We start from the raw sequence: 18,223 nt of genomic DNA, 5'->3' as shown, positions 1-18,223 counted from the left end.
GGAGGAGATAGATTTCTGATTATCAGGAATAACTAGAGATACTTGGCCTTGAATATTGATACAACACCCAAGGGTCTAATGAGTGGCCCTGGATAACATTTCACAAAACCAGGGCTCTAGAACAAGCCAGACTGAACCATGTGCCTTAATCTTTGTGAAAGGACTGTGTGTGATTCAGGCAGAAACACACAAATTTCAGCTCTGGCACCACTGCAGCTCAACAGAACTTCTCAGTCAATTCTTTCATCCTACACTGGAGCCAAGGAGGAGTGCACTGCCCCATTTCCAAACAAATTACCTGACACCTAAACCAGCTTCCCTCCTCAGTACCTTCCTGATAAAAATACCTTTGTGAGGCCAGACCTCTTCATGTCTGCAAATCTGCAGAGGCAGCAAGATTTAATCATCAGAGCTTAAAGGAGTGCTTTTGCTATCTTCCTTTTCTCTGTTTAATTACCCTGCAGGACAGCAATTAATGGGACACATGGAATTCCCTCCCCTAGCACAGCTAACCCTCAGCTTTACCTTTCAGTCTTTCTGCAAGGCTTTTCTGTTTCTTGGGAATCCTCCTGAGGTTTTACAAGTTTAATGGTTGAATTATTTATCTGCTCCTTTACCAACCTGCCCACACACAGACATTCCCCAAGATGGCAAGAGCTTTATTCCAATGTTATTTGCATTGGATTTAAACTCTGCTAATTCACTGATTTAGGAGAAGGGGACTGCCCAGACAGTATAAAAGCTCTAGAGATTGAGACCTCTCCTAGATTCAGGGATATCTCTCCTCACCCACACCAGCAAAAGCTGTTTCAGATACAAAATGCAGAGAGATAAAACTGAGAGATGTTCTAACACTTTTTTAAGTCCAGAAAACCCCTTTTAACCAAGGCCTACAAAAACATTACTCATGCTGCATTATAAGAGCAGACAACCTTTGAAAACCCTCAGAGGTTTGGCATGGACATCTTTGAAACCACATTCCTTTCCAGTGCCATTCACCAGGACTTGTGTTCACAAACATAAATATTCACCACACTGACCACACCTGAGGAGAGGTGTGGTGTTCACTGGATTTTAGAGAAAGCTGGAAACAAGCACCCTGCTCAGCCTCATGGAGCAGATATCCATCAGTGACAGGTACCACTGATCTTGCCTTGCAGCAAGGGAATGCACTAAAGGCCCACCTGAAATTCTTTCCAGCCCTATTTTTCTAAGCTTTTATGATAAAACACCAGGATCTAAGACCTCAGCAAATCGGGAGATAAAAGAAATTCCCTGTCTCTCTGACATCTGCTCTTTGTTCAGCGTGACATCCTCCGTGCCATTCACGGCTCCTCCCTTTCAGCAAACCATCACTTCCCTGGATGACAGCACATTAATAAATCCTCTCCATCCCACAAGACATGAAGAGTGCCTTAATTAACTGGGGCAGAGGAAGCAGGGTATCATCTACATGTTTACTCTACTTTGATATGCTAACAGCCACATTCCAGAGAGCTTCTCCCCAACACTCCCCAGAGCCCAGGCTGCTGCTGAATGCAGATCTCAAACACAGCTCCTCCCTGCAATCCTGTTTCTTTAGTTAAACACAGAGTTTAGGACATTTAGTCCAAATCAGACCACCATTCCTGAATGCTGATTCCCAAATCCAGGCAGCTAATTCACCATCTGCTTATAGACATCACTGCCTGGTGCTGAAAATCTCTGTGCTCACACACACATAGAATTACATGGACTTGATTACTCAAAGTGAGATATATTAGGACAGCTGTTGAGAGGAAAGGCAGAGGAAGAGCTGGCCAGGTGGATCTGAGAGAGGGATTCCAGTTGGGGATTGGACTGAATGAGTTAACACACAATGATGGGAAGAATACAGAAGCCTGGCATCGTTCAAATTTAGTGAACAAGGCAGGAAGAGAAATGGGAAGAGATTAGGGAATGAGAAGAGACAGGGAGAGAAAAGTAGCAAATGGAGATAATATGGGTTTTCCAGAAGGCTTCAGGAAACATGACTTTGATCTCATAGGCAGCAGGGAGTCACTTCTGAGGGAGGCAGGGGTCAAGGAGGGCAGGAGATAAGATCAGAAGGGAAGATGAGCTCCCTGAGAATGTCTCCCTGTACTTACTGTTGGAGAAAAATGGATCTACAGCCCTAGGTCAGAAGTCTCCAGCATGATGGGTTCACCTGAGGAATTACTGAACAAGTCTGAGAGCACAGAATTATTCAAGCAGGGAGGTAAAACCTGGCACTGAGCATAAAGGAGGGACAGGCTGTTGGAACTGGTATAGGAACAAGGGATGGAAATCAGAGAGATACAAGATAGTGAGAGAAAAAGAGAGAGGCACAGGGGACAACGTTGTTCAGGGATATCTCACACCAGAAAGGAATCAAATCTGGCAGAAGGCAGCAGAGATCTGATCCTTTTGAAAGGCTACAAGAACAGAGACTGAGAACTCAAAGAAAACATCACCAACAACTGTGAAACCAAGCTGCAAATCAGGATTTGGATCCTGGTCCTCAAAAGTCACCTCTGCCTGGGGCTCAAAGGCATTTGGAGTTGAATATCTTGTGTTGGACTCCTGGTGTTCAGTGGATGAACCTGCCAGTCCTTTCTACAAACTGCTGTAGAATTAAGGAGGACCTTCCTTCCCACATACATGGAAACATCAGCATGACAATATGCAAAAGGCAGGCAGCCCATCAAGGCAGCAGCAGGACTCAGCACTGGATTCAGGGTTTGTGAAGCTGAGTAATTGTCTTTCACTGCAGTGGCTGCAGCACAGAGACACAGGATAAAAATGACTCCACATCTCTCACCTGCTGGATGGCTTGACAAAAGGAGAGAGCTCCACCTGCCCCTGCTCTAAACAGCCTGTATGAATCTCGCCTTTCCTTTTCACAGATGTTATTAAAAATCAGTATTTCAGTATTTTCATTTTCACCTCTGCTGTCTGGTGGAAGAGGCCTGAACTCAAGAATTGTATCAGTTGTCCCCTAAGATGCAACTTTCAGGAAATAAATAACTCACCAAAAAAAAAAAAAAAAGAGAAAAATATACCAACTCTTCCATCAGAAAGAAAAGCACTCAAGGTCTCCCATGCCCCATTCCCACCACTCTGCCACATGCTTATGTCAGTCTGCCAACACCTGTCCTCAGGATGGATTCCCACCTGCAGGTCACCATCTCCAAAGGAATGGAAAAGCAACCCTAGCACTGCCTGCCATAGCTGCAGCTCTGCAAACTGTGTAAGGTTCCAAAACCAGCCTTGGGGCTATTTTCATTTTCCTGTTTTCAGATGAGTTCTGTGAATTCCACTTTTGCACTTGTCAGTTTGTCCCTGCAACTCATCTGATCCAGCTGCTTCAACAGAGGGCCTGAATTCAGAGAGAAGGAAGAAAAATATCAAATCAGAGCTTTTAATGAGACCACTAAACAAAGAAGAACATGGAATTCAGCAGCAGGGATTCTGGAGCCTTTAAATTCCTCACTGTGTCCCTTCCAGAATGAAGAGACAAGGTCAGACTTGGCAATAAATCAGAAAAAATATTTGGAGTCTCTGTACCAAACAGCATCTGCTTTAAGAGCAAACAGTCAGGGTCCAGCATTCAGTTCCAGTTTTTCCCTTCCTGTAGTTGCAAACACTAAGAAATTCATGAAGCTTTGCAAATAAATTAAAAGTTTCTTTTAACAGTTCCAAGAGCTTTCCCTAGCCATGCCTATCTCACCCTGCTGTGGTGTTGGTCAGGGATGGGTTCATGAGCAAGGATCAGTCCTGCAATGGTTAAACAATGTTGAGTAACATGCAATGAACAATATTTCAGTGTCTGGAGAGTGTCAGCCCAGTCTGCTGAAAGTTTTGGAGATGGCTGAACACCTGTGCTGCTGATGAATGGCATTCTTCCACAGCTCCCCATTAAATATTTTCCATGTTCTTACAGAATGACTCAGCAATCACTACTCTCAAAACCTGAATGAATCTATACTTTTGAAACATGTTAATATTTAAAGTGTATTTTATTTTTAGCTGCTGAATGCATGTCAAAGCTGTTCTGGCAACATCAGAGCAGCTCAGGTGAGCTGCAGGGAAGGCAGGCCTGCAAATGGGATGATGCACAGTGATCAACTCCAAACAGATGCTTTTCCAAATTGTTCCTGTGATACCTCTCATCTGCAGCTCCCACATCCTGACTTCCAGGGCTGCTGAAGCTCTTGGCTTCACTTTGGCAAGCTGCCAGCCAGCACTGATAAACTTATTTAGAAATTCTTGATTCAGCCCTTCTGTTTTAATTCTTTGCTGAGTGCTGATTTAACCTCGCGGCCTGACTTGACAAGGCTGACAAACCCAAGGGCTGTGCCTGATAAGGTTAATAGGGTTGAGTTACTCTGTTAAGTCAGAACTTGGGTTGAAAAGCTGGTCCCCAGCACCTCCACCCTGGCTGATACCTCTGCTGCCAGGGGTGGGGAGTGAAAATGATCATGGCAGTGCCATGGCTCTGCTCCTCTCCTCACACACTACCAACAAACATCACATTTGTTCTGGCAGAGCATGACAACATGGTGGAAAGGGAGGTGAGAATAAATAAAAAATCCCTAAACTTACTGCAGAATTAATGGCTTGATTTCCTAGAGATTACCACTTCCATTTGGGGTCCTGATGTAAACATGGATGATGCAATCTTTCCCTCGCTGGCAGCATCAGGGGTAGACAGCTCCTTCCTCTACTTAGTTTCCTAATTTTCAGAAAATTTCTGGAAGCCTAATATTTCTGAGCTCCATATCCTCAAATTTTATTCCAATTGGCCAGTGGATTATATAAAAGTGTATTAGAGAACAACCATCACTGGAGGAGACAGACGAGCACAAAGCACACGCAGGTCATAGACACACTCACCAAACCAGGTTAAAATATTTGAGTTACTACTAATCCAAAGGGCCTCTCCTCTGGGTTCCCAAACAGAGCTGTCCATCCTGGCTTCCACTCCCCAGGAAGGGAACAACCCACAGGGTAGTTTATGGCACAAATACATCACAGCATTAGCCTGACTTAAGAGAAGCAATGGCTAATTTCAGAGGTAACATGGCTGGAGATATTTTTAATATGTCCCGAATCTAGTTTTTTAAGTACGTCTTTCTCTACATTCCTCAAAAATAAAATGTCACCTTTAAAGCCACACCAGCTACAGAGAAATTCTCACTCTGAAAAAGACCAGCCTGAGCTTTTCTCACACTTAATAAAAAGAAATCTCTCATGTTCAAACTTGAGCTCCAGTGAAAGAAAACACAAATTTGGATGAATACCACTGAGCTCCTTGCAATGACTGACAGCAGCCAGAGAGTCCCTGGTGCCTCACAGACACAAGTCAAGGCACAGTCCCAGTCCTGGGGCCTTTATGGACTGAATTCAGAAGTGACAGCCCAGCGCTAAAGAAAAGAAGGTTGACAGTGATGGCACTAAAGAAAATTGTCACAGGATCCTGCAGGAGCCAGGGGACATTTCCATGCACGTTGTGCTCATGTTACTGCTCCAGGGCTTTGTGCTGAAGTTCTCCCAACAGAGAGAGAACTGCCTCTTCTAGTCCCACGTGTTTCTAAATAAAACACCCCGAGGAAATGCAGGGGCTCCTCAATACCTGCCTGAGTGACACTTCCAATTCTGAGCTAAATCCCTGTGTCCCTGAGAATTGTGTCCTGAGTGTGCAGCACAGTTTGCAGGGTGTCCTCAGCTGTCAAACCCCACTCAGGACTCCTGGAGGGAATTTGCAGCAGGAACAGCTGCACTTCCCAGCTACGTAGGTTTGGTATTTTTGAACCAGCCTGCCTGGGAGCCCAGTGGCAGTGGCCTCCTGGCAGCTGCCATATATTGAGAAGCATTTCCCAACAGAGCCACCTGAGTAATGATAACATAATCAGCTTCATGGCATCCCCACAGAAGAAGCTGGATGTCTATTACATCCGCTCTAACAGGACCAGCTACCAAAACCAGGATAGGCTGGGTCAAAGTCTCACTGGAACCAACAAATTATAACCCCTGGCTTTGGAAAAAGGTGCATTAAATCATTTCCTGGCTTCTTTTACTCAGTTTCCCAAACCCAGAAGTTTGACCTTTGTCTTTTTTTCTTAAGTGTAAAGCCAGGAAGCTTTATTTACCTCCGTGTTCAGATCATGCCGTGGCTCACAGACACCGGTGCATGGGGGGGTGTCCTGCACCTCTGTAAACCCATCAGTGCATTGAACAAAATCCTGGCTCCAGCAGTCAAGAGCTGGGGTTCTTCATCGTGGAAAAGGCCAAATGCTCTCAGAATCCAGACCTTTGCTCTGAGGCAGGAGCACCACACCCTTCCCACAGAGACATCCCAGAGAATGCCAACCCGGGAGGGCTGGGCCAGGAACCTCTGCCCCTCACTTGGCTCCACAGAGGGAGAAGGGAAATGGGAAGATCCCAGTGAGACAGATAACCCATGGAAAGAAGTCTGGGGCAAATCAGAGAATATCATGGAAGAGGGAATAAGATACCAGGAGGAAGAATACGAAACTGAAACATAATTACTGTACTCTGGTGAGGTAACAGACATTGCTGAAACTACAAAGTTTAGAACTTCAGTAGCCCTTAAGCAACACTTTTGTGTTGCAGGATCCCAGGATCCCCACAGGAAAGCATCTCTATTCAGATGCTGTTGAAGTATGTGGTACAGAAGGTCAGGCAGCAATTGCAGGGAAAACCATCTGGAAGGACAGAGCAGCTCCAGGGAATAGTGCTGCCCCTCTGAAGTCAACAGACACTTGGAAGAGACATCAAGGAGATTAGAAGGAGCACCAATACTTCCCCAGGAGCCAGGACAGGTCGAGAGAGCAGGAATTTTATCCACTCTTGGACCCAGACAAGAACAAGCTGGAGACAACATTTGATCTCTGACTGACAGAGTCAGAAAAACAAACAAACTGGAGCACACAAGATAAGAGAGATGAGTGTACAGGTTTCTTAAACAGATATAAAATATACATTCTAAATAGAAATCTAACTTCAGTCTTCTACTTTCCTGTCATTTCAAGAACGACAAAGTCTGATTAAACTGGTGGACTTGTTTTCAATAAATAAAAATATCCACACAGAGTTTCCTAACTCTCTGGCCAGTTTTCTTATAAATAACTGCAGTGTTTACACTGTTTGTCTGCTACAGCACAAATATTGCTGTACATGCTGGAGCTTGATGGATGATATTACTAAAACCAACAAGTAGATCCTCAGCAGAACATTTATGTGTACCCAGCAGCCCAGTTATGGCCAAGCAGAGCCTTAGTGCAAACAGCTCAGGCAAAGCAGCCACACAGAAATGTATGACACAACCACACAAAACCAACAAATGCCTTCAACCTGCTGACTGCTCATGACTACCAACAAAGTAGGAAAACAAGGCTAATTCTGAGCTAAGCAAACACAGAAATCCTTCACATTCTACAAATCATGCTGAAAGAGTACAGGAGGAGAAGGGTATTTGATGGGTTGACTCTATGGGTTTCACTATTATTATTCTGGTAAATTCAATGTATTTCTATCAGCTGATCTAGAAGCTAAAAAGACTTGTCAAGCTAATCCAGGCAAAACTCTTGCAGATTATAGGATTCTGAACCTGAAATTTAAAAACTTGTGTCCAAATAAAATTCCAAGGAAATCCATTTCTGTTCAAGGGACAGTTTATACACAAATACACACACACACATGTATATACACCTGTCAGTGATAATTTCACTACCTATAGTCACCCTCCTATATACACCAGCCAGGACTTTATAAAGAAACCCCAGTATTTTCTACAAGGAATATCTGGTCAAATCTGTATGTGTAAAATTCAAAGTATTCTGCCATGCATTTAGAGACAGTAATTTATTTCCAGAATGTGTCTGTGCATTCTTGGGTCAGCTCAAAATTTCATCACCTTCCCCACAGCACCTGCCATTAATATTTCCAGCCATGGAATGAGCTTGTAGTGGATCACAGCTGGCTGGAGCACACTCCCTACTGCATTTTCAGCACACTGACAAACACAGGGAAGATTTTTCAGTGCTGCAAAGTACTGTTAGATACCCAATTCCTATTTGCATTATGTGGAGCACAACCCCAGCTGAAGTGCTTGGAGCTTGTGCTGAGGCAGTGGGAGAATTGTTAAATAAAACCCAACAACATTCCAAGGATTTAAAGTGACTTTCAGTCTACTGAGTATACTTGGTGTAGCAGAATCCTGCCAGGACCAGACACCCTGCAAAATGGGCTAGGTATAATAACAGGTCATGTTACCAGATGATTAACCAGAGCTGGGAAAAAAACAATTCAAACAAACAAAAAAATCAGCACAGATCAAACTCTTTTCTTGGGGAAGGGGAGGGAAAATTTTATGCACACTTCTCAGTGTGGTTTTCTTGGTTATCACCAGTAAAATCTCATCTCTATGTTATTTAAAACTCGCTCTCACAATTGCATTTCGCCTTGGCAGCTGCAAAACAAAAGAAATGTAGAAGTACAGTAGGCAACTGTCCTTCATTTCCTTCCCTTACTCTTACATATCCTGTGTGCAACTGGAATGCTTCTATTTGATTATCCAGCGGAGCAAATGCTACAATGAATGCAATCATGCCTTATTACCCTACATGTCTGCAGCCTATTGCACAGCTATGTACAGATGTTTTTACACAAGCTTGGTTTTCTAGCTACAGGGCCTATAAAACAATAGGAACTATCTGAAATGTTTTCAAGCCAGAAAAGGATAAAGGCACTGTAAAGCAGTCAACTGGATAAAAGCCATCTATGTCTGACAGGAGAAGAAAAACCTCTGAGGTTTCTCGATTATAAACACGTCAGCTTTCTGAAAGTGCTGCAGTCTGCAGCAAACTGACCAGGAATGTGTAAACAGAGGGGAAAATAAGGACCCAGGCAGTGGAAAGAAGGAACACAAACCTCTGGCCTGTTGAAGGGTTTAATCACTATTTTACTGACCTGAAGAACTGGCTGGTGCCCAAGGAAGTGCCTCTGGTAGCCTTAGCTGGGGGCTGGACTGAGACTCAGCCCCAGCCTGCTCTGTCCTTGGGCTTGTCCCTTCCCATCTCTAGGCTTCACCAGCACCATGGGGATCACAGTTCTGATCTCTTTGGTACAGAGCTTTGGATTTTACTGAGGAAAGGCCCTGTTTACAATTTCATTTCCTTCTCCTCTCAATATATTCTTTTTTTACCAATATAATACAGTGCAAAAACCCCTCAATGTGTTGTTTCATGGTCTGTCAGGGAGGCACCGGGAATTAACGGGTAAGGCACCGGGTTGGAAATTGGGATGTGCAAAATCATTCCGTGGTCTTGGATGAGAACCAGTGTGAAACCATTTTTATGAGCCCCATTTCCCCCTGTCCACCAGGACAGAAGTGTGTCATAGCAGAAAATCCTGCTTTCTGCTGCAGAGAGCCTGGGGTTGGCATTCCCAGCCCAGAGGGGTTATTTATAGAGCACTGACAGCAGGTCTGACACTGTGGAAAACAAACACTATTTATCTTTCCACAACCTTTTATAACAAAAGGGGAAGCAGGGTGAGCTATGAAAGCAGAATTGATGATTTTATTTGTTTATGATCATTCTGGTGAGAACCCCCCAGAGAAACAAAACCTCAGCAAAGGGAAGTGATGGAGCTGCGGCGTGAAGCAGTGCAGCAAGCATGGAAAATCTCCATTTACATGGATGAGGCAGGAGACAAGAGCAGAAACACTACAAACCCCAAAAGACACTAATGGTCTCTCCACAGACCAAATATAATGAGCTTGTTCTGCTCTTGTCTGCCTCAAAGGCTTCTCAGCCTCACACACACAGTAGCCAGGAGCAGTTCCAGAGCTTTTCCTGACAGTTGTTTGGCAGTGTGGGCTTAGCTGGACATCAATTAGGCTCCAGCTTCTCTGTTTGCAAACACAATGACCCCTTTCCGAGATAAACAGCAGAGATTGCCTTAAATCATCATTAAATGCTGCTTAGCCATAAGCTAAGCCTTGGGTCTCAAGCAGTATCCCACAAATCATCTCTAATTTAGAAAACAATTGAGGCACAAAGATGTCTAGGAATGAAAACTATAATTCAGAAGCTCAAGCATAGTATATTCAGGAGAACCAAAACACTAAGACATGCCTGTCATACAAAATGAAATATTAAAATATTATATTTCTGATTGCTTTTTCTCCATGCCAGCATGCAAATGTACTGAATTGCTTCTGAAGGACACTATCCTGTAAATTCACTGGGAATTGTTAGTTCAAACAGTCATAACAAGTCTTCTTCCCCCAGAGTGATTGCATGTCAAAGCCCCAGACATAGCAAGAGGGTGAGGGATAAAAAGATGGGGTGAGGAACATCACATGCAGGTATCTGCCCTTTAAGCTATAAGACCAAAATTCCCAGGTGCTTTGTGTACATGTCTATATAATTTCACAGACAGAAATGGCCCTGGAGTGGAATGCAGGACGTGTTTGCACCTGCTCCAGTCAAGCTGCACAATGATTTAGCACATCAAGTGATTTATGAGATGGAGTTGAAATCAAATAAAGCCATAGTATCAGAAAAAACATCAACAAAGTCATGGCAAATATTTTCCCTCATGACTTGCTCCTTTCAATAAAGGCATCAGAAAGAAGCTCAGTTACCCACCAGTTACACACTAGGCCAGGGGTTTGGGCTGGAGTCCTGGATTCTTGAGGGGAAACAACCATAGTTCTGGTAGCCACTGAATTTTTTGAAGAAAGCCAGGCTGGATGGGACTGGAACAACCTGGTCTAGTGAAAAATGTCCCATGGCACAAGGTTGGAATGAGCTGGGCTTTAATGGTCCCAAATCATTCTAGGATTCTATGATAATTATATCAAGATGCATTTCATTCAAACAGTAATCAGCACCACCCTGTAATAATGCTGAGTTGTGATGGCCTGGAGAATTTTTACTCAATAATATGTTGACTGGTAAAGTACTATGGGTCCTTTCCACAGCATTTTAGACAGTTGCACACTTGCATTTATTGAAACACATCCCAATGAACCATTAATAAAACCATGGGAGAAGACAAAGCTTTCAAGCCAAAATCAGCTTAAACATCCAGCACCAGCTTTGGGGTGAGCCACAACAAAGACAACAGTTCTGTCAAAGGCTAAATGTCAGGAGGGAGCAATCAACAAGAAAAGCAAGATTTAGGATGAGCAGAGACACACTAACAAACTAAAGCAGGGTGGGAAATTGATGGGAAGATTTTGGACACTCTGCCCTACATCTGACAACGACTATGAACATATTTCAGAAATCAGCTTAAATATCTATGAGCATTCATTACCAATAGCAGCTTGATGGAGGACATGAAAGGCCAGGTACAGAGCAGGAAGTGTGTTATTCCTCCCTGCTGACAGTGTTTAGTTCCAGCTCCCTGAGAACAAGCTTCAAACACACACCACGCTGCAAGGCCACTGGTTTATCTGCCGGGATGGGTGAGCATGACAGACAGATAAATAATGGGAAAATAAAAGGGCCTGAAGCACATTTTGGGGCTGCAAAAGGAGAATGATGTATTGAGGAGAACTAATGAGGAACTGCTGGAGGTTTATGAAGACTGAAGTGGAGTAAACGTAGGGAAATTCTGTGACCTCGGTGGGCACGTCCCGCGCTCTGAGTGATGGAAAACAGACCCTCCAGGGCCTCTGGGAACAGCAGCCTCTGGCTGTCCAGGCCCAGCTGAACAAAGACAACACAAAGGAACAAAACTGAGCAAGAGCTCCTACGAGCTCTGAACTAACCCCAAAGAGAAATAGGGAAAAAGGAGAGGGAAGGGAGTTAATTATGAGAGCAACTGAGGGTCTGTGAGACCTCAGAGCTGGGAACTGGAAATAGATGGAAGAGGGAAAAATGACAAACATACAGAAAACCTCTAAGTAATCCTCTCCCCACTAAACACTTGAATTTGTTTTAATTACTCAAGTTATTTCCTTCACCAAAGACTTGAAACAAAGAGAAAATTTAAAAAGCTGAGACAACTGTGAGTCGATAGCACTCAACCAGATTGATAAATTCCCAAAGAGAAGAGTGGTCAAACACTTATTTTCTACAAAAACTCCTTGCAGCAGGACAATATGAGCTTCCAACTAAGGACAGCACCTTTTTCAGCCAAGAAGATCAAGAATCCACCAGTGCCCTCAGTACATGGAATGAATAAAGACAAACCTAAACAAGACTACTGGGATGCAAAACAAACCCAAAGGCAAATAAAATTCAAATGCTCTACTTTCCCTAACAATAAAACCAGAATGTAAGATGGTATCAGGAGGGTTGCATGTCTCAGTCAACATGAAAGAACAGGACCAGGATCCTGACCCAAATGAAGCCACCACCAAGATTCTGAGTCTGGTGTAAGCAGGATTTTCCTCTGGTCTTTAGTACCCAATGAGGCAGCCTGGCAAAAGTCATGTCCCCAAAACAAGAAAACAAAAAGCACAGACAGGACACTGAATCAGGCAGAGCACGGGTTACAGCAGCAGGAATTCCCAAATACCTGAGTGGATGTGCTTATCCCAGGGCTCTACTGAGATTTATGCAATCTCATATTACACTTGCTTGGCACATTAATTTTTAGTGGGAATTTGGAAGAGGAGGGATTGCTAGCTGGTGAAAAGAAGCTGGAAGGCTGTGGTGGGTAGGGTGGGGCCTGGGAGATGGTAGAGATGAATATACCCAATAGCACAGTTCAGCACCGTCTGGGTTGTGCAGCATTTATTGCCTAGCAACCAAAAGGCAAGGGGAAAACTCTCCCACTGCACTGGACCACAGCTCCCTATGGTTTCCTAAAGCCAAGAGCCTGACTCCACTGCCCTGCAGAGCCACAAGGGACAAAAATTTGCAGTGCTATGAAGTCCCTTTCTTTCCCAAACACAAACTCAATGGTGTTTCTTTAAGAGACATTTTAACCTCCAGAAGGCTCATTTTAATGTATTAAGCTGTGTTTGGGTATGGTTTGAAGGACAGTCCCAGCAAGGCTTTTGCTAAAGCCAGGCACTGCTGCTCTAATGAATTGTTTTAAGCAGCAGGTATTTCTATTTATTCTGGCATCAAATAAAAACCCGCCCTGGAATATACAGAAACATTCAACATGAACCACTATGGAAAATGTTTTTAATGTGAGAATTCCTTTTCCACTCAGAGAAAACCAGCTAGTCTTTTCCCTTTCCTTGGGGATGAATTCTCTGTTGTGACACTGGCAAGGCACTGGAATCAATATGACACAGGGAGGAAGATTTAAATGAACAGTACAGGCAGTATGACCAGAATTGTCTCCTGCTGTGGACAGGTCAGCCAGAGGTGGCAAATCACCAAGGAAAAGGTAAAAATGTGCAGTGTTTTGAGGTGTTTTACATGGAATAAAAAAGCCTACTTGGAGACACAGACCACAGATCCTCTTTGGCCAAACCTGGGCATATTTTGAAACACTTTATTGTGATAAACAGCCAGGAGATGGGAATGTTTTTCTCCAAACACTGATACAGTTGTGGAAAGAGTCTGGAAAACTGTTTCTCAATCACCTCCACTCTGTGCTTGGTTTTCTCCAGGCAGCTATTCCTCCAGCTCAGCCTGCCCCTCCGCAGTGCACACACTTACTCTGCTTTCTTTTCCCCGACATCAAGCCACAGAGGAGCACATGTGACTGCAGCAGAGGTAAAGTCATTTTTAACCAGGGCAATTTAAGGATATTTAAGACACATTCTCATTTTCCATTTCCCAATTCCACACTGCCCCCAATTTTATTATTAGCTGAATACAGGGAAGCTTCAGCTTGGATATGGGGTAACATGTACACTGAGGAATGAAGGCCAAGCTTTGCCTTGAAATATGCAGGATCATTCCTAACTAACCGTAAAGCTGCTTATTTGGCACTGGCAGTGGAAATATTGAACGAAAGGGGCATTCTCAATCTGCTTATGTCACAGAAAGGTTGGATTCTGACAGTGTGCAAGGCTCCAAGCTGCAGCCTGATATTAATAGCAAGACATTAAACTCGCAATTTGGCTGGCTCGGAGGCCGCTCTGTTGGAGCAGAGATTTTTCTGCAGGAAACGGCAGCTCTGGTTGGAGTCACAGCACGAGGGATGAGCCCAAAGCAGACTCAGGAATTTTGACTGGTGTGTGATGAGGTTGTGTCACACAAAGAGAACCTTCCTGCTCAAACTGAGGAGTGTATCCCACCGCAGAGGCTGTTGGAACACAACTGTTCCACAAAGGAATATTGTTTTCCTTCTGTCCACCTCCTTTGGAATCCATCCGTTCCCAGGCCTAACTTACCCAAGCAAGTGGGACAATGAGCATTAACAAACTATTTCTCACACAAACATGGTTCTGTTCCATGGTGCAGACAGTGGGGTATCACCTCACCAAGACACACCTACACATTTTCCCCATTTTTGAGCTTGTTTTTGCCATTATGTAACCCTCCACACTACCCTGGCAGCTGGGCCAAGAAAATTTGAACCAAGTCCCCAGAGCAACTGGTTTCAGTGAGGGGCCCCTGCCAGAATACAAATACAAACCTCCTGTTGCTGTTTTCTTGCTGTGTCTGCATGGCAAGCAAAGATTCCAGACAGGTTTTTCAATATGGATCTTACAGAGCACAAATGAACACCTCTTATGAGCCATTTAAAATTTGTAATCCCACTTCCCAACAGCTAGGCCTCAAGGCTTCTACCAGTTAAGTTTTGCTTCCTTATTTCTCACAATGGAAAGAAAATCAAGAATATTTGTCACTGAAGATAATATTACCTACAACACTCTGATTTCAGGACATATAATCCAACAAATTCCTTAGAATCTCTTGAACATGACGAAGCAACATTAGATTCTGGACTTGTACTGCATCACACCCCCAAGAACCCCACACTCTCTACAGACCTCCCTAAGCCATGCAATCTCCTGTAGCTTTGCACTCAAAATCCTCATTTCACAAAGGTAGACAGAAGCATTCAGAATTCAAGTGACTTGCCAAATGTCACACAATGAGTCAGTGCCAGAGCTGGGAATAGAAATCAGGAGTCTAAGAGTTCAGATTCTCTGCCTTATATAGAGCAGCAGCCTCAGTCTCCTGGCTTAGGAGAGCGGCTGCTCGCTGCATTTACAGGATGGCAGCATTGGCATTGCAAGGGCCAACCTCAGCCATAAGGGTGTAAAAACACACATGCATCTGCTGAGAACACATCCTTCATCTGTTCAGGTGTAAAGCAAGAAATAAAAGCAAGTTGCTGTTGTAGAGAGCTTTGGGGAGTGCAACAACCTCAGCATAACCACTAAGACCAAACGTGATGTCACTCACTGGACTCACTTCTTGCTTCCACAGGCAGTGCTGCTGATGTGGAGAGGAATATCTGAGAGCTGGAGTGAGAAACGGGAATCTGGCAACAGCAGAAATGGTTGAAACACCAAGATAAACCTTCCTAAGCCAGTATGGAGGATCAGTGGGCATCTGCCTGTCTCAATTGTTGTACTTATATTAAGCCCAAGTCAAAACCATGCCACACTGCTGCTCATATCACCCAGGTATGTGCACATGGCATGGAACTCTGCCTATTAAAAACCTATTTATTTACAAATGACACCTGCTTTTTCCAACCCTAACAAAGGAGGAAAAGTGGAGAATTTTTTTGAATGGTTAAAATTACCAACACTAATCACTGTCTCAAACCAGCTGCATGTCACAAAAGAATATTCATTAATTTATTCTTCCTCTGCCATGAAAAAGTGCAAATGGCACAACAAGGCCAAATGGGGCACAGAAGATACATAAGTGAAGATTTAAGTGCTTTGCTGCCACATATTCAAACTGTCAGGGGAGAAGGTAGGAAAAGCAAGATTGAAGAGAGCAAAGAGGCCTGACTGGTTTTGTCCCAGGAATATTCACCTAAATATTTTGGAAAACTACATTGGAAAGAGCAAGGGAGTTTAATCTTTGCTGTGATCTTCTACTTTCTCCACTGCAGCCACAGCCTGCAGCAAGCTGCAGTACAAGAAATAACTTGGGTATTGTAAGAACAGAAGAGAAGTCATAAAAATATTTCCTTAGTCATGCTGTCTCTGGTAATAAAATTCCCTGAATAGAGATCTTCAACAATACTATCTTTAAATGTGGAAAGAGTTCTGACTTTAGTCAGCATGTGTCTTCCATCAGTTTCTCTCTCTCTTTTTTTTATTTTTAACTTCTTTACTGTATCTTCCCACAGCCACCAGGTACAGGCACAAAGTGTAAGAATCCTCCTGAGTGGAAGTGTGTTTTCCACTGGCCACAGAATAAACAGTGTGAGGGATTCCAAAGGGAAAAAACCTGGACACAGAGGCCAGTCCTTGCTCATGTGTATGTATCCTCCAGCTCTGTATTTCCTCCTTTCACCAGATCCCCACACCAGGGAGGGAAGGAGCTATGTTCCAAGGTGTGCCTTCCACAGGACTCCTGCTGAAGGCACTTCCCTCCCTGCTCTGCATCACCCACTGTCCATAACCCCTGCAAGTGTCTCCCTGAACAGTTGAGTGTAAGAACAGCTGAAAATTAGGATTCACTCCAAGTTTACACAGAATGGAGGATAAGGGGCCACCTTGACTTTCAGGCAAGTCTAAAAAAATTCATGCCATCATGCCAGAGAGGATGTCGAGCTGTGCCTCCAAACACTGCTGCCACTGTGGGGATTAAAAAAAAAACAACCCAGGAGAACACTGAAGGTTACTGCTACCTGAGTGAAATAAATAAACAAAGTATTTAATGTGTAGGATGTAAGGACCCTGTGTATGCAGGCTTTGGATACAAGCAAAGGCAGTTAGGAAGTAGGAGGAGCAGGAGGCTGAAAAGATGATTTAACTTGGCATTCCTACAATGAGGTATTCTTCTCCAGTGTCTGAGTGCCAGCTTGATCTGGGAATGTCACACAGGTTCTTACAATGGGAAATACACTCCTTAGTTAGCAAATTCTTGTTTGAGATGAGAGAGAACTGAAAGGAACATTATACAGACACACCAAGAGGCCATTTCTTCTGCATCCACTCCAAAGAAGCAGAAATACTTAAGAATAACTCATGAACCCAGAAACCTCCAGGGCTTAGAAGGGGTTAAAATTTAATGGCTTATTTATAGCTCATACCCTGCTCAGCCAATCCATATTTGCATCACAGAAGTACACAGAACAGCAAAACCAACATTACAGCAAACCAAAGATTGCCCAGACACTGCTCTTAGCACAGAGGTGGCTATCAAAATACCCTCCCTGAATTCTTGGACTTACCCACAGTGTCACAAGGCTCGTCTTTGTGCACGCAGAAATCTGTCCTAGAAAGAAAAACAGAACAGAAGTGAAATGTATCCTGGGCCTCCAGACTAGGGAAAAGCAGTGGTGCATGACTCACATATCATGGGTGTTGAGGTCTGGGGATTTTGTAAGGCTGCTGTGCAGTCTACATGATGACAACACAGATAGCAGCCCTGATTGCTACTGAGATTTCAGGCAATTATGAGAATCAGCCCCACGTACCACAGTCCAGTTTAAGAGACTTAAGATTCAGCACCTAAAAGAGCCCTGCCTCAGTCTGTGGTGTCACACTTATTCCACAACTGGATTAAAACTGAAGCTCTTTCCACAAAAGAATTGTAACAAGAAGGAGCAGACACCCTGTGGTGCACCCTAAAAGATAGTGGGAGTAGGAGATGTGTGGGGCACAGCCCAAAGGCACAGAACTAAAAATATGTACCCAGAAATTCCCAACTCTTCATTAGAATAGAAAAGAACATGAAGAAAGCAGGACTAAACAGAGAAAGACAGATGTTGACACGGAAGAAGAAAGAGAATTTCAGGATTTTCCTGGTAATGGGCAAATTAGCTTCAGCTAAATTTATTATTTGCCATGTTATGGTTTGAATCCAACAGAAGGATGTTCAAGAGACTCCATTTGGTTCCCCACATCTCATCAAAGCAGGAGAAGATACTAGAGATGCCAGTGGTACCCATAAATCAACAAGGGATCCATGGAGCTGTATTAAACAGAAACAGAATAAAAGCCTTGAAGCTCACCATCAAAGCACTGACACATCATGTGAGATGATTTTGTACATGAGATTCCTCATGACAGACAAACAAGAGTGTGGGGGGAAGTGTTTTATAACCAAATTAACAGCTTGAATACATTTCAACAAGCACT

The 18,223-nt window shown here is 43.7% G+C and overlaps 1 protein-coding gene across 1 annotated transcript in view; it reads right to left on the bottom strand.

The window, feature by feature from the left end:
• ADAMTS17 (ADAM metallopeptidase with thrombospondin type 1 motif 17) overlaps positions 1-18,223 on the bottom strand; it is a 153,841-nt gene that overhangs the window by 100,369 nt on the left and 35,249 nt on the right. The window contains exon 7 of the mRNA XM_058847265.1: positions 17,314-17,357. Within this exon, the coding sequence (XP_058703248.1) occupies positions 17,314-17,357 (44 nt within the window). The remainder of the gene's footprint in view (positions 1-17,313; positions 17,358-18,223) is intronic.

The sequence above is a fragment of the Poecile atricapillus genome, chromosome 11 (assembly GCF_030490865.1).
Source record: "Poecile atricapillus isolate bPoeAtr1 chromosome 11, bPoeAtr1.hap1, whole genome shotgun sequence".
In the NCBI taxonomy this organism is placed as follows: domain Eukaryota; kingdom Metazoa; phylum Chordata; class Aves; order Passeriformes; family Paridae; genus Poecile; species Poecile atricapillus.
This window is presented reverse-complemented; position numbering and strand designations above follow the sequence as displayed.